The sequence below is a fragment of the Lepidochelys olivacea genome, assembly GCF_965140295.1.
Source record: "Lepidochelys olivacea isolate rLepOli2 genome assembly, chromosome: 14".
Lineage (NCBI taxonomy): Eukaryota > Metazoa > Chordata > Testudines > Cheloniidae > Lepidochelys > Lepidochelys olivacea.
In genome coordinates, this window is record NC_140424.1 from 9,060,660 (window position 1) to 9,075,791 (window position 15,132).

A 15,132-nucleotide genomic window follows, 5' to 3' on the forward strand; every position below is an offset into this window, starting at 1 on the left:
AATAAGTGTACAGGTCTATGTCTACTTGCTTAGGAGACTACAACATGCAGCTAAGTGACAAAGTTCAAACAAGAATTAGAGTATATCAAAAGAGCAGCAGTAAATATGCGTTTATTACACCAATAACTACTGTGGCATGCATCTGTACAAACCTTGCAGGCAGTTGTCCACAGCTGGTCATGAATAAAAAGGCATATAAATTTTTGTCTTGTTTTATTACAATGAAGTTTATAACAGTACAGAAAAGTCACACGACCTTATTGGGTCAGTTTACTTAAACCCTGCAACAGGAGGAACGCTAAATACATTAAATATTGTTACATGTTCAGACTTTTAAATGTACAGGTAGTTGGGAATAGTTACAGCCCTCACCAAGCTAAGTTGGGGACGTGAAGTCCAACAGCACCTGAAGTGCTGTGAAGGCATCACTTTACAAATAGCAACATAATGTTACAGAACTTGCCTTTAAGATGGTATGTTCATGTAATTCCAGCGCCTTCACAATTTAACGAACCATATTTACTATACTTCACTTCTAAAAACCTAGATGAAACATGAAAAAGAAGCCATACAGTATAAATTGCAACATCAGGAAAAGTTCCTGTTTTATTATTCCAAATAAATTTTTCCCATGTAAAATAAGAATGTCCAATAGTTCCTTGCATGTGGGAAGATATTTTTTTTTAAAAGTCACAATGAAGCCTTAACTGACGGAAGCTTGGCTATATTAACAGCACAAGATGAGAAAAGGTTTAATCTCCAAACCTATTAGACTGTGTGTAGTAGCATCAGTAGCGGCCACCTTGCGACATTACAGGAGGTCTCATTCCCATTGGAGGTCGAGGAGGTCCACCTTGGTAAGGGGGCACCATTGGAGGTCCCTGACCATATGGAGGCATCCCTCCAGGAAGGTATCCTGGCATGCCTTGGTGATGAGCACCATACTGACCTATGAACAAAACATTTTAAGATGAAAGTAAAAGTATCTACTAGTTTTCTTTTTTAAAAATGTTATTTTAAAATAAAGCTATTTTAGTGGATTCAAAAGGTTAGAGACAAAGTTAAACATTAAGTTATATTTCTGTAAAAACCCATCCATTTCAAATTAACTGCTGCTTCTAGATTTAAAAAGCTTTCAGTGAACTCAAATGTATTAGGAAAAAGTGTGATTACCATGAGGAGGCATAGGAGGTCTCATTCCCTGTTGCTGTGGAGGAATTCCAGGTTGTGGTGCCATCATACCTCCAAGCGATCCAACTGATGGATTGCCCATGGATACCTGTCCTTGTCGAGGGAGATTACGTTGATATTTGGGCAACTGTGCCCTTCTCTCTTCCTAAAAATACAGCACACATACATGTTTTAACACTCCAGAAAGAGAAAGGTAGTTAAATATTAATTTAAATATTGGTGCAGAATGTCCAGGTACATAAGCCAGAATTTATAAAACTGAAATTGTTACTAAAGGTAGCTTCAAAAATAGAACTAAATTTGCTATTATAAAATTCTCAAGTATATTACCAATAGTATCTCTCTTTCCCAGGAAAGCTACCACATAGTGCAAGTTCAACTATTTCAAACTGCTATACTAATACTGTCAACTCTAATATTTTGCACATAAGGAGCCAATCCTCTCGGGGCTGAAAAAGATGAGACTCAATCTCTTCTTAATACTAAAATTATATGTAAAAAAAATCTCAAATGAACTGGGAATCTAAAGGACAAATCTAAGTCTAACCTGAATTCTAACCTTGCTTAGGAAAGCAGGATGCACTTTGTCTTGAGATTTTTCAGTTCTGAACTTGGAGAAGAGCATCCATATAATTGTTTTTCATATCTGTCAGGAGCACTTCACAATTGCTCAGTCTCACTCATGCCAGGCTGCCTAGCTATGTGTCTGTATAACAGTTAGAACTGTGCCAGATACATCAGCCTGCAGAAGTGAGAGCCAATTAAGGCAAAGCCACACTCAGGAGGGGTTATTCTTAGAGTCAATGCAACAGTTTCACCATTTATAAAGGTATGGTTACGCAGTCTTAACTCTATATTACGTTATTCACCACCTTGAAACTGAAGATATATCCCCTCACATGAATTTCTGATAAATTAATTCAACATATTTTATACTCCTGCCAGCATTAAAGTCATCCTGGGATAGAGAAAAGTATCCTGTTAACCACATAACAATTGCAATGGAAACATGAGTTGCATTGATCAACTTAAGAAAAATGGTTTTAACTTACCAGTGATATATCCTCATCTGGATGGATCAACTTACTGGTTGCACTGGTTGTTGTAAGGGTAGCAGGCTTACTTGTTATAGACGTAGCTGGTTTAGCTGCAGTACTGTTTGTTGTGCTAGTGGTTGAAGCTGTAGACTGTGTATAAGCAGGGAATGTAGGTTTGGGGGGCTCTGTGGTTGTTGCAGGTGTATTATTCAAAGGTTTGAAATCAGTACCCACTGGTCCTGGAACAGCTGCCTGAGCCTGTGAAATAAAAAATTAATCAGTAGAAATACTTACTTTTTAAAATAAGACTCATTTACCTGTTTGATATCTGAAACTTTCCAGTAAGATACACAATTAAAATAAGCTAGTCCAAAGTAATGTTCAGCCTCATCACATAATACTAAAGCAACTGAAAACAAAGACAAAATAAAACCTAGTGCACACACTGTAAGAGTCTAGATGTTGCAAGTCAAAAGCAATAGCTAAAACAAAGGTACAAAATAAAAATTGCATATATATTCTGCTGACTTTCTTGCATAATTTCACCCAAAACATTCAATTTAATACATAAATCCTTTACGGACCACTCTGCTTTAGTAAAGACAAGCTATGCTGAAGTGAATTTCTATTTCTGTTATTACAATTAGTGTACTTTAGCAATCATTAGTGAATACAACTCCAAGTGTTAGCATTCATTAATGAAATTAGATGTTTTGAAAATCTTGGCTTTAACTAAACCTTTCAGCATAAGATGTCTAACGTGTCAGACTTTAAAAATTTAAATTAATTTTGAAGCAGTCTCTCCATAACAAAAACACTGCAATAGTCTTGCAAAGGTCTTTTAAATATCTGTCTACAGCTCTTCCTGAAATTTTAGTCTCATTAATGATTAAAGTGAAAACAAATTTGAGGTCCACTGTGAAACACAAGAGGCTGGAGTCAATACTGTCTGTGCTTAAATTAAATTAGAGACAAGACAACTTTGCTTTAAAAGTAAAATACTACAAAAATGAGTTTCACTTGAGAGAATGCTTTGGCAGTAGCCAGCATACATTTTCAAGTCTCCATTCAACCTTCTAACTGAAGCCAAATGTTTCAATTTTAGAACATAATGCAAATTAGAGTTTCCCTATATTAAGATTAAACAGCATGAACTAAAAAGGTTTCACCATGCATCAAGCTAATCACTGCCCACTAAAATGCATTTTGCTGCTTTCATGCTTTTTTAACCCTTCAGAACCAGGATGTAGTATTTCTCATTTCTTCCCATTATCCAAGAGAAATTGAACACTTCGAAATGTGTATTCCTACAAGATGTAATATACAATTAAGGATTTTGTAGTTTTACCAGCTAAACATAATCAGGAATATAACAGCAATTATCTGAAGATGTTTAGGCAGACAATTTCAGATTTACATAACGGTCCAAAGGGTTAAGTTGCAAAGCAATTCCTTTTTTAAAACTGCAACTTCCTGCGTACTTGTGCTGTGCTAGGAAACAGAGCTTTAGAAGATGCTGACAGATTTTCTGAATTGGATGAAGCTGTACTTGAACTTGTGACAGGTGTCCCCATCTGTAGCATAAAAGAAAGGAAACAGTGAACAGTCTCCAAACAATTGGGTGGAAAATATCCATATGGAAGGATCTCTTATCCAAGGGACGAATTTTTGTAAATGATTATCTTCCATGCAGAAGTCCAAAATGCAAAAAGGACATTATGAAAGTTTCTGCAACATACTTGAAAGCAAGTAAAGAATTAAGGATGTATTCACTTACAACAAATGGCAATGGTCACAAGCCTTAAAAAAGAAAAAAAAAAAAAAAAATCAAGAGGCCACAAGTTGAAATCCTGCTTAAAACAAACCATGACAAGACTTGTGCATTGTGAACTTTAGTGAAAGTTTTGAGAAGTCAAATCTCCATCTGCTGACAGGAAAAAAGTTCAGCCAACCATTCCCCTCCATAAGGGAAGTAATGTCAGAGTGCTTTGTCCATCCCCCACTGCCCCACATCCGCTGATAGAAGTTATACCTAGTTCCTGGGCTGCTATAAGACACTGAAGACAGGGGAAATAAAAAGTGAATAAAAATCCTTTTAAAAAATCAGCAGCCTAGTGTTAAACTGCATTACAATAAAGAGTCAAAACAGGTGAGAAGTTTTATCAATTACTTTTGTAGTATCTTCAATGAGAAGTACTAAGTCACAATGATTTAATTTTATAGTCCATTGTAAGGGACAAGACTAGATAGTTAAGATTCCAGAGTCTCTGAAGGTCACCTTACCTGTCCTGCACTGGGGAAAAGTGGTTTTGTAACTGGAGGCTGTGGGGAGGGTGCTGCTACAGCAGGAGCTGGAGGTCTATTAAGAATGCCTGGTGCTGTCACAGGCTGTGCTTGTGTCATGGGAGGCATACCAGGACGAGGACCAACAGGTGGTGGCATACCTATGAAAATAGGAAAGAATCTGTAATAAAAACTCAAGCACAGGTGAACAGAAATATTCCTTCTGAGTACACTATTCCAGAATGTTTTAAAAACAATATGTGCAGTCTTGACATAGATAAGCCTGTAATGTCAATGTACATTTTATCAGCTTGTAGAGACAGCTGTTTTAGATAGTCACAAATTAAACACATATGCATGTATAATATAAATTAACACACTTACTTATAAGAAAGACTGAAGTTTTGTCACCTCCACCTTACAATTACAGATTCAATTTTGAGACACAGGGAAAGGACAGACAGGAGCTTAGGTACTCCTCCAGCCCCCCAACACAGTTGTACAAGTTCTTTCCTTTTAACTCCACATGCAATTCAGAGAACCTGTGTAAGATTCACTAACTAAACCTAAGCTGCCAACTGCGTGATAAGGCTGCTACGAAGCCTGGACAAACTGTCATTAGTGGAGAATGAACTTTATGGGGCTGGTAGCAAAGTGTTAACTCAGATCAGGCTGTGACTGATTGCTCTGCAGAGGACATGGAAATGGCGCCCTCAGACAGCCAATATTGCAGACTATTAAAAGACCAGGTAAGGCAATCAGAAACATAATTCTTCTGACAGTAGACATATTATACGTAAAAGACCTTTAAATTAAGCAACTTAACTCACTTGCAATACTTAGTAGTTTAAAAAAAAAAAAAGATTTAACCAAACTACTTTTGGACATGTGATTGCCATGGAAGGTTCTCCTAAAACGGTTAGTACAGTTAACAGATGCCCACAATACTGGTTACAAGCGAAACAAGAGAAAGGCTATGAAGCAGTTTTTAAAATCTTATAGTTATGATTTAAAGCAAAGCAACGCTTCAACACAAAGAAACACATTAAAATACTCGATCACCTAAACAAAAAGTCTGGAGAAAATTTGTTGTGTAAAATATAAAGCTTCCTGAAATAAGACAAAAGGGCTCCCCCAAACATAGTGTAATACAGTCAATTCTGGACAGGAATAAACTTATTTTATACAATCTACCTAATGGGTGTGAATCTTCCAGCCTACTCAGTTGAGTTTAGGATCGCAGGTGAGTTTAAGACTGCACCAATTTCAGCCAGCTGTCAGTAACAGCAGTCAAAACAGCGATTTTCTCTTTTCTAGGATCCTGAAGTACCAGTCAGCTGCTTTTCACAGCTGTTTCAGTGTTTAAAAGCTTGAGAGAAAGGATAATGAAAGAGGAAAAACAACTCTCCACATTTTCCCTCTCCAACAAATAAAAGTGTACTATTTAAAAATGTTAGTTTGACACCAAATTCTACCCTTTATCTTTGTGGAAAGCCACTACTGAATTCTAGAAATCTAGTATGAAGTATGGGTAGCATACAGCCCAACTTTTAATCATATGAACCCAAGAACCCCAAGTTAAATAAAAGATATAATTTAGCTCACCACAGTATGAGTTCGACATCACTGACCTACCTGGTGGCATACCAGGCATAAGAGGTGGTATTCCTGGCCCAGGAGGCATCATTCCACCCATTGGCATCATCCTATTAAAATATAAAATAGAGACTAATATGAACACTAATGATCTCCTATTGAGACTATTGGCACACACTAATATTAAGCTAAAGGTGTTGCAAGTAACCTAGTTATTTCCACCAACAGAGGAATTCAAGTGATCTTGACTCAGTAGACAAACCAGTCCCCAATAAAAGAGGTTCCACTGTCAACAGGAAGAGAAACAGTTTTCATGTGGGACTCAATTCCTTAAGGTGACATCAATCAGATTTAATATCAGACTGCCAGGCCTAGTCTCTCCATTAAAAAGGTACTCCAGCATGTCCTTTTCAATTAATTGGCTCAGCTTCAGTGTAAGTGGCCTACTAATAAATTGTATACCAAGTGTAATGCTAAGCTAATTAGTACCCCACTAACAAAATGCCCAAGGAAATTTGTTTAAATCATGCTGTTACACTACCCCTCATTTTTTAAAGACTCCAGGATAACATAAATAACAGTCTAACCTTGAACAATGTGTAAAGAGACAGAGTCAACTTGAAATCAAGTTAGTTATACAAAATATTAGTCAGAAGTTTCAGGTAGTACATATGTCTGAGGTCTCAGGCCAATTTTTGTGAATACACAGCCACATCTTCCTATTTTAAAAAAAAGTTTCTGCTTCCAATGTTGTCTGACAGACAACCAAACAGGTAAAGATGACTACATAAAGTTCCGTCAAATGTACTGAAGAAGGAAACATCAGAAAATCAGTTTACAGTAATTCTGGCTATGCTTTGAACAGCAGAATTTGATTGTGCCTATCTAAGGTCATGGCTTTTTCTCTGTTCTAAGAATAAATTCCTCTCACCTACTGGATATGGTTGAAGTTTCCTCCAATATGGAACACTGGTATCCCAATGGCCCCTCCTACCATCTGTAGCTGCTAAACTCCATTAAAATAAGCTAAAAAGACATTAAATACTGTCCTAATATTACTTTTCAAGGTAAGCAATTTAGTTACCACAGGATTTTATTAAATGGGAGGCAAGGTTTCCACAAGATACCATATGAAGAATGAGGATTCTTAAGCTAGAAACACCTGCAACCAGGCTAGGGAAAGTAGTGAACGCACCCCACAGCATCCAAAGATTCTCTCAGGAACTCTTGGATAAGGGAGGCCCTCCTACTGTTACCATGAAGATGCACTTACAAGAAACAGCAGGGATATTATGTAATGAAATGGACATTTGTTTCTTAGAATCTGAAAAGAACAGGGCTAAAGTACAGTAAGTTAGAACATATTATTTCATTGGCCAAGGCTAGTCTTACTTATCCTGATGTTCCCTTATTTTAAAAAAAAGAACGAGTGGAAATCTGTTTTAGGTTAAGTTAGGCTTTAAACTGGTAACAATGTAAAGTCATAACTACGATCTATAAGATTGTAATTGGTTTGATAGACTAGTGCAGTTTTTTGGCAAATTATGTTCCTTACTATATGGCATAGCATCCATCCAGATTAAAATTTGACAAAGAGCTTTAAGTGCCACTCAGACTAAAAACCAGGGAAAATTGGCAATGTCCTGATGGCAGAATGAAATCCTTCAAGCTATACATTTCAAAATCAAACAGAAAAACACCCACGTAGAATGTAACTGCAATAATCAGACTGATCACCACAGTTTTTTTCTAATTAAAAAATTGTACATGACATTAAGCAGGTTGCTTAAGCTATATATCAATGAATCCTCACTGAAATGTTTTCATTAAAAAAAAAAAAATTAACCACCCACTACTCACAGGGATTGACCAAATGAGGCTGAAGACTGCTGCAAAATGAAAGGTGAAGTAGGAAACAAGACAGCTATTGCAATGTTATCTCCCTTTGTTTTGTCTTATAGATCCAGATGGAGATCCCTTATTATTCTTAACAATGAAAACCTCAAACTGTGCACTACACAAAACCTAGTTACGGAACACTAAAATATTGAGGGGGCTCAATATGACACGTTTCATTTGACATAAAATGGCATAATGAATGTACCTAAATTACATTATTAATTAGATGCTTACATGTTTTCACCGCAAAATGACTGCATGTACTTTCTCTGTTGATGTAATCTGTGAAAATGTATGACAAAAATCAAAAAATCTACCTGTGATTTTCCAAACACATTGTGATAGGGTGTTATGTGTCAACCCCATTAACAATTTAAAAACTCATCTGTACACTCTACAACCAGTCTGTGTAAATCTCATTTAACAAAATCTTAAACTGACTAACAAGCTTGTTCCTGGTTGGATCCACAACTGATGAAAACAAGAGATAACCTTTGATACAATAATGTATATACTCAGCACAAAATTTGACAATGGGTTCATGGAAGGGTTTAAACCAGCAAGTCAAGATTTTACATCCAATTACATTAACTGGGGGGTGGGAGGAGGAGGAGGAGCAACAACACCACCACCACCACATTTGCACATGACCTGCTAAATTTTAGTGACATTTTGATGTTGTGGTATAACCTTCCAGGCCCTATGTTAACTTTAAAATTAACTCAAGTTTATAAACCCCCCAAAGTTCCACAGAGATTTTGATTTTTTCTAAAACAGTTCAGAGCCGCTAATGATAGATTTAGATAGCAAACTGCTAGTGTGCAAAAACCACTGCATGAACATAGGCCAACTGATTAAGCCTACATTTTTACTCACCCAGGTGGCATTCCTGGCATAACTGGAGGCATTCCTGGCATCATTGGTGGAACACCTGCCATCAAGGGTGGTATACCTTTAAATATAAAGTAATTTTTAGATGAGTAATAGATTTATCAGTGTGACACTTCAGACACAAACAAGACTGGATCAACTATTTGTATACAAGCTTTAGAGAAAAATCCTTTTTAACACTGCTTGAAGATATATTTTGCATGAGTTTTCAAGGATGGGGGCAGGTATCATCACTACATTTGGACACGTGATCAGAAAACTGATTTTCTATCACTAAGGGATAGAGACGCTCTTCCTCTTTATATAAGTGTATACATAATCTAGCATTTTGTCAGAAATTTAGCCAGCCTAGAGATAGTAATATCTTACTCTTATATAGCCATTTTTATCAGTAGATCCCAAAGCACTCAATAGTCTTAAATGTAATTCTCCTCGTAACACTTCTGTGAAGTAGGGAAGTATTCGTTTCCCACCTGTAGGGCACAGCAAGGCTAAAGGACTTCCCCCAAGGTGACACAAGAAGTCTGTAGCAGAGCAGGGAACTGAACCCAGGTTTCCCAAGTCTTAGGCTAGTGGTCTAAGCACTTAGAAACTAGGCTCCCTCACTAGGGCATTTTCTCTCCTTGATAGAGCAACTGCTTCCCTAAATGGCAGTTTCCAACCTCAGTGAAATTCTTAAATGGCATCAGGAGACAGGCTAATGAAAGCTTCTCCGATATAGCAGATGTAGGTATGTTCATCACTTTTAGTGTCAAAAAGTCAATTTATATAGTATATAAAAGCAGAAAACTATCAAGGGTAACACAGGTAGGCAATGTGGACAAAAAACCCTGTCTAAGGAATGGAAGTGCAAAATGATGAACAAATTATAGACTCATTAAAAATCTGGAATAGGAATATGTTTAAATACAAAAACTACATTTGGTCATGTTAGAATTGAAACTCAACTAGGCTTTTAAGTGAATAGACACAAAATTAATCCCCTTTATTGCTACTACTTGGAAGGATTTTTTGGAATAAGTTACTCACAACAGAAAGACTATTCTGTCATTAAATAAAAAGAACCTATCAGTGACATTTAGCTTTTCATGTTTATGGATTGTAACGGGTCAGAAGCCAGCCAGTCCTGTTCAATTTATAAGACCCACCTGAGAAGGAGATAGGTGTTTTCTACAAAGGGCTGAGAGGGCTCAGTTGAAGGGGAACTACAGAAAGAAGTCTGGCTCATGTGACTCCCCTGGAGCAGAGAGAGAGGGAAGCAGAATGAAAGGCTTCTGGGCCCCAGCAGCCTGCACTGATTGTGAGTGTGTTACGTTGTGAGCTGTGTTTGAACTAATGAAACAGTGCCCTGGAAGAAGGGCCTGAAGGACTCTGGGAGTGGCAGTGAGCCCCTCCTGGGAAGGCTGGGAGAACCACAGGCAGGTAATTGGCCCAGGAACTGAACGGGAAACAGAGGCAGTAGCTAGCCTGAAGCTAGACCAGAAAGGTGGCATTATGACCATTTTTCCTTGATTGGTACCTCACTTCAGCAATCCTTCTAGCACTATTGTGACATTGCTTAATGTTGTATTTTTTTCAAGAAAGAAGATGTCAAGACATGACTGATGCTTAAGCACAGCTAAGTTATACTGTCATATCTAACAGTGTTGGGAAAGTGACAGACCATCATCCTAGCGTTAAAGTAGCATCTCAATGAAAGTATTTGGTTTTTCCATGTTAGCTTTAAAAGCCTATGTTACCTGGGGGTATTCCTGGTGCACCTGGCACAGGAGGCAATCCCGGTTGTGCCATTGGGGGCATGTATCCCTGTTGCGGCTGTACTGGTTGTGGCTGAAATGAAGTTGAAGCTGTAGATTCATCATCATCATACTCATCAGAATCATCTTGTTGTTTCTTCTTCTGGCTCTCTGCTAAAGAAATGTAATGAACACTGTCAGATAAAGAACAACACAAATCTACACCGTTTAAGAGCATAGGATTTCATCTATTACCTAGGTGTTCTAATTTGAAACTAACTTTTAAACCACCTTGCTGGTAATTTGCAACTATGTATTGAAGGAAGGAAAAATTTTACATAACCCTTCCTCCCTTGTGTTATATGTGTGTATGAGTTGGTAAAGTGGGGCAAGAAACCCTACCAGGATTATTCTTAAGAACTGCCACCTAGGTCTGCATGCCACAGCTTAATCTATGCAGTAGGGAGAGACTAGAACACCAGGGAAGTTCACAAAGGCATTCTTAGCATCCAAGAAGTCCAAACCTCTATTCTATTTATGCTGTTTTTCTTCTATCCACCCTCAAGTCACAGTTCCTGCTATGTAACAGGATAATCCTTTTCCAGACGGGTACTTGCCAAAGCAGTTACCTTTGGCTAGGAGAAAATATCATTAGTCACTTAAGTTGCCAGCAAAGCCTACCAAAGTAGTTACAGAATATATCAACTTCTCTAGCTGAACCAAAATCACTGATGATATTCCTTACCTCCACTACCTAAAGAGCAAGGCAGCTCCACTAATCAAATCTGAATGGCAATGTAAAACCCAGGCCACTAAGGATTTTCCTTCAAACAAATCCTGTTGCTAAACTATTTCCTCAGGACCAGCTTTAAGTCTATATTTAAAGTATTTACTTTCACAGAGCACGAATCCCAACTATTACAATTTTATGGTTTAAACAGAGCTCTGTAAGACACTGCATTTCAGGATCAAAACAGGGCCACTGTAACATTTTAGTTTCACTACTACAGAAATGCAATTTATACATTCATTAAATATTACTTACACCTATGTCATTCATAGTAAATAGGGATAAAGCTATGCACCTCTTTATAGGCTCTAATCTAGTTAACATATTATGGTGAAAATATGATGTAAGTAACTAAACATTCAAGTTTACCCTGAGTTTTTTGTTCAAGTAACCGTCTCCTTTCATCCATGTCTTTTTCTGGAATGCCCTCCATACCATAGATTTCCAGTTCAATGTCCGTTCTTCCAGGAATAGCATTTGGAACAGCATCTATTGTTTCTTTATGCACCTAAACCAAAAAAGTTAGATTCCTTTATTGCAATCAGCTAAGATTTTTGTGACTGATAACATTACTTCTACAGGTTTCAGAGTAACAACCATGTTAGTCTGTATTCGCAAAAAGAAAAGGAGGACTTGTGGCACCTTAGAGACTAACCAATTTATTTAAGCATGAGCTTTCGTGAGTTACAGCTCACTTCATCGGATGCATACTGTGGAAAGTGTAGATCTTTTTATATACACACAAAGCATGAAAAAATACCTCCTCCCACCCCACTCTCCTGCTGGTAATAGCTTATCTAAAGTGACCACTCTCCTTACAATGTGTATGATAATCAAGGTGGGCCATTTCCAGCACCTTGATTATCATACACATTGTAAGGAGAGTGGTCACTTTAGATAAGCTATTACCAGCAGGAGAGTGGGGTGGGAGGAGGTATTGTTTCATGCTTTGTGTGTATATAATAAGATCTTCTACACTTTCCACAGTATGCATCCGATGAAGTGAGCTGTAGCTCACGAAAGCTTATGCTCAAATAAATTGGTTAGTCTCTAAGGTGCCACAAGTAGTCCTTTTCTTATTACTTCTACAGGCAGTGTCAAATCTTACAGATTATTCTGTTAAGGCTATCCATTTTGTCACCTCAACTCAAAACCATAACAAATGCACATATGTTTAGTTAAATAATAATTTTCCTTTTAAAATCTGTAACTAACATCTACTGGCAATGTCTCTCCCAAACAGCTGCAATTTGTGTTGGCCCCTACATGAAAGTGTTTTGAGCAATTTGTTCCATTACATTTATAATACATTTAACGCTTTTTACTCTGTATCAGATTGCTCAATAACCTAACTTTTGGGGGAGGGGAAAGATGTGTCCAGTCATACTTTCGCAAGGAAAAGAAGTGTCTTTTAAACTAAGGGATGCTGCTAAAGATGGGCATGTGCTACTGTACATTATTCACAGTTTAGCTTAGATAAGAACTACATGGTTTATCCCTTTTTTTAATACTACTTTAACTGTCTTTGTAAATACAGCCTCATGAAGAAAAATTTTAGTCTTTGGCTTGGTCTACACTTAAAAGTTAGGTTGACATAGCGACATCTGTCAGGGATGTGAAAAAAACATCCCCGATGGACACAGTTATGTCGACTTACCCCCAGTGTAGACGCAGCTATGTTGATGGCTACCATCATTTGGAGACTTGGTATTCCTATACGGATGGAAAAACCCATCAGTCAGCACAGGCTCTGTCTACACTATGGAGTCATGCCAGCATTATGCAATGTAGCTATACTGGTATAGTCTCTGTAGTTTAAACATATCCAGTAATAGGTTCAGACTAAGAAGTGCATTTTCCCTTGTCAATATAAACTACACAGATGCTAAAGCCATTTTAGGAACTTGTTTTCTGGATTTAAAACCAACTAATACATCCTCCCCAATGTCAAGTGTGAATGAAAGGCCAAGATGATCTATTTAATCTATATGCTATCATGTACATTTGTGACAGCATTACTAAAACCAATGAGTTTATAAAAAGGGATGTATGTTCTTGTATTAGAAATAGAGAAGAGAGACATCAATGTTTCCTAAACAAGGCAACTGTAGCAAAGTTTTATTTGAGATTCTAGCAGTAATAAACAAATAATCTTAAAAAAGTTTTTAATGCAGTATCACTCTAGGGACAAACTGAACATGAGGCAAGTTATGCATATATTTAAAAAAAGCCTTACCTGCATACAATGTATAGCTAAACCAGGTCCTGTATACAGTTTCTTATGACATATATGGCATTTAAAGTGCTTTGCTTTTTGATGCTGTATAAGGATTTTCTCATCATCAAAATCCCTGTTGCAATACCTATTCAAGATTATTAAGGACATTCTGAAGCTTTAAGATTTTTGTATCAAACAGCTTAAAGGAATGGCAACAGGGAAAAAACCAGGGGAGTTAGATCAAGTGTAATACAATTCTGTCAAAAGATTAATTTAAAACGGTGGCTAGGAAACAAAATTTTGGCTGCAGCAAATTGAACTGATCTTTAATGCTGCCTTCAGAGCAGCAGTCAATCCTTTAGGAGACTGAGGGAAGCACCAAGTCTCATTAAATACCAAGGTTTCTCTGATTGTTGTATGCAGCGTAGTTGTAGCCCTGTTGGTCACACAAGGCGAGTGAGGTCTCTCTAAAGTTTCTCTAAGACAGTTTTACGGCCTCTCCCTGCAGAGATGAAGATTTTTTCCATCTCCACGAATCCACACTGTCCCAGCTAGCAGCAGCTTGCTGCGGACAGTGTCATCTATTCCTGCGGAGACTCCTCCGCTCACCCACTACCGCAGGCTCGCTAGGAGCTCGGTGGAGCTGGCGGGGAGGGAATACCAGGACACAAACACCACCCAGCTGAAATTCCAAACAAGGCGGTCGGGAGGCAGAAGGAGCAGGCCGCGTCCCGCAGCGCAGGGAGAGGGGAGAAAGGGAGAGAAAAGCCCGAGCCCAGGCCGCCTCCTGGTGAGGGAAGGAGAGCGCGGGGCGACTCCCGGTGAAGGACGGGGGGTGGGGTGGGGGCGGAAGGAGAGCCCGAGTCACAGGCAGTGAAAAAATGGAGGAAGAAGAAATTGAGCGAATGCGGAGCATCCCGGCCAGGAGATTGGGGGGGGGGGGGGAGCGGAGACTAGGCCACGTTCCGGAGTAACAGAGACCAGGCCGCGCTCTCCCTTTTACCCCCACCCAGTCCCGGCCGGGAAGCCATCCCGTTCTGTGGCAAAGGATATCAGCACCAGGGCTTCAGCTGCTTCTTCTTCTTCCGGCCCATCGCGGTGGCGCTACCGAACGAGAGAAAGGCGAGAAGCAGGCACCAGCCGGAGGCCTTCCAGCGGCCTCTCGTAGGAAGACAAAATGGCCGCGCCGCTTCCTCCTGCCGCCGCCTCCAAGCCCTGGGCTTCCCAGGATGCACAGCAGCAGCAGCCGCCGCGACGGGGCTGTCACGTGACGTCCACCAGGCGCCCTTTGCTTCTGAGTCTCCTAACAAACACCGCGCTTGCTGACGGCCGCCATTTTGTTTCAACCTCCTTTCACGTCCCGCCTAGGGGCGTAGAACCCTCTGTCATGACGCCCTGGTGGCCACAGGGAGCTGATAAGGGTGAGGAGGGAAGGGATTCGGATACCCGCCAGCGAAGAGGTTTAAGGTGCCCACAGGCTTGTTGGACAGG

The 15,132-nt window shown here is 39.0% G+C and overlaps 1 protein-coding gene across 1 annotated transcript; it reads right to left on the reverse strand.

The window, feature by feature from the left end:
• Positions 1 to 95: 95 nt before the first annotated feature.
• Positions 96 to 14,857, reverse strand: ZNF207 (zinc finger protein 207). The gene is made up of 13 exons (XM_084648011.1): positions 14,695 to 14,857; positions 13,660 to 13,786; positions 11,793 to 11,931; positions 10,637 to 10,807; positions 8,883 to 8,958; positions 8,241 to 8,288; positions 6,147 to 6,217; positions 4,512 to 4,672; positions 3,710 to 3,802; positions 2,244 to 2,486; positions 1,174 to 1,336; positions 766 to 949; positions 96 to 543 (listed from the first exon to the last, which is right to left on the reverse strand). The coding sequence occupies exons 1-12, from the start codon at positions 14,733 to 14,735 to the stop codon at positions 789 to 791; spliced, it is 1,494 nt and encodes a 497-aa protein (XP_084504137.1). The 5' UTR covers positions 14,736 to 14,857; the 3' UTR covers positions 96 to 543; positions 766 to 788.
• Between the last annotated feature and the right edge of the window lie 275 nt (positions 14,858 to 15,132).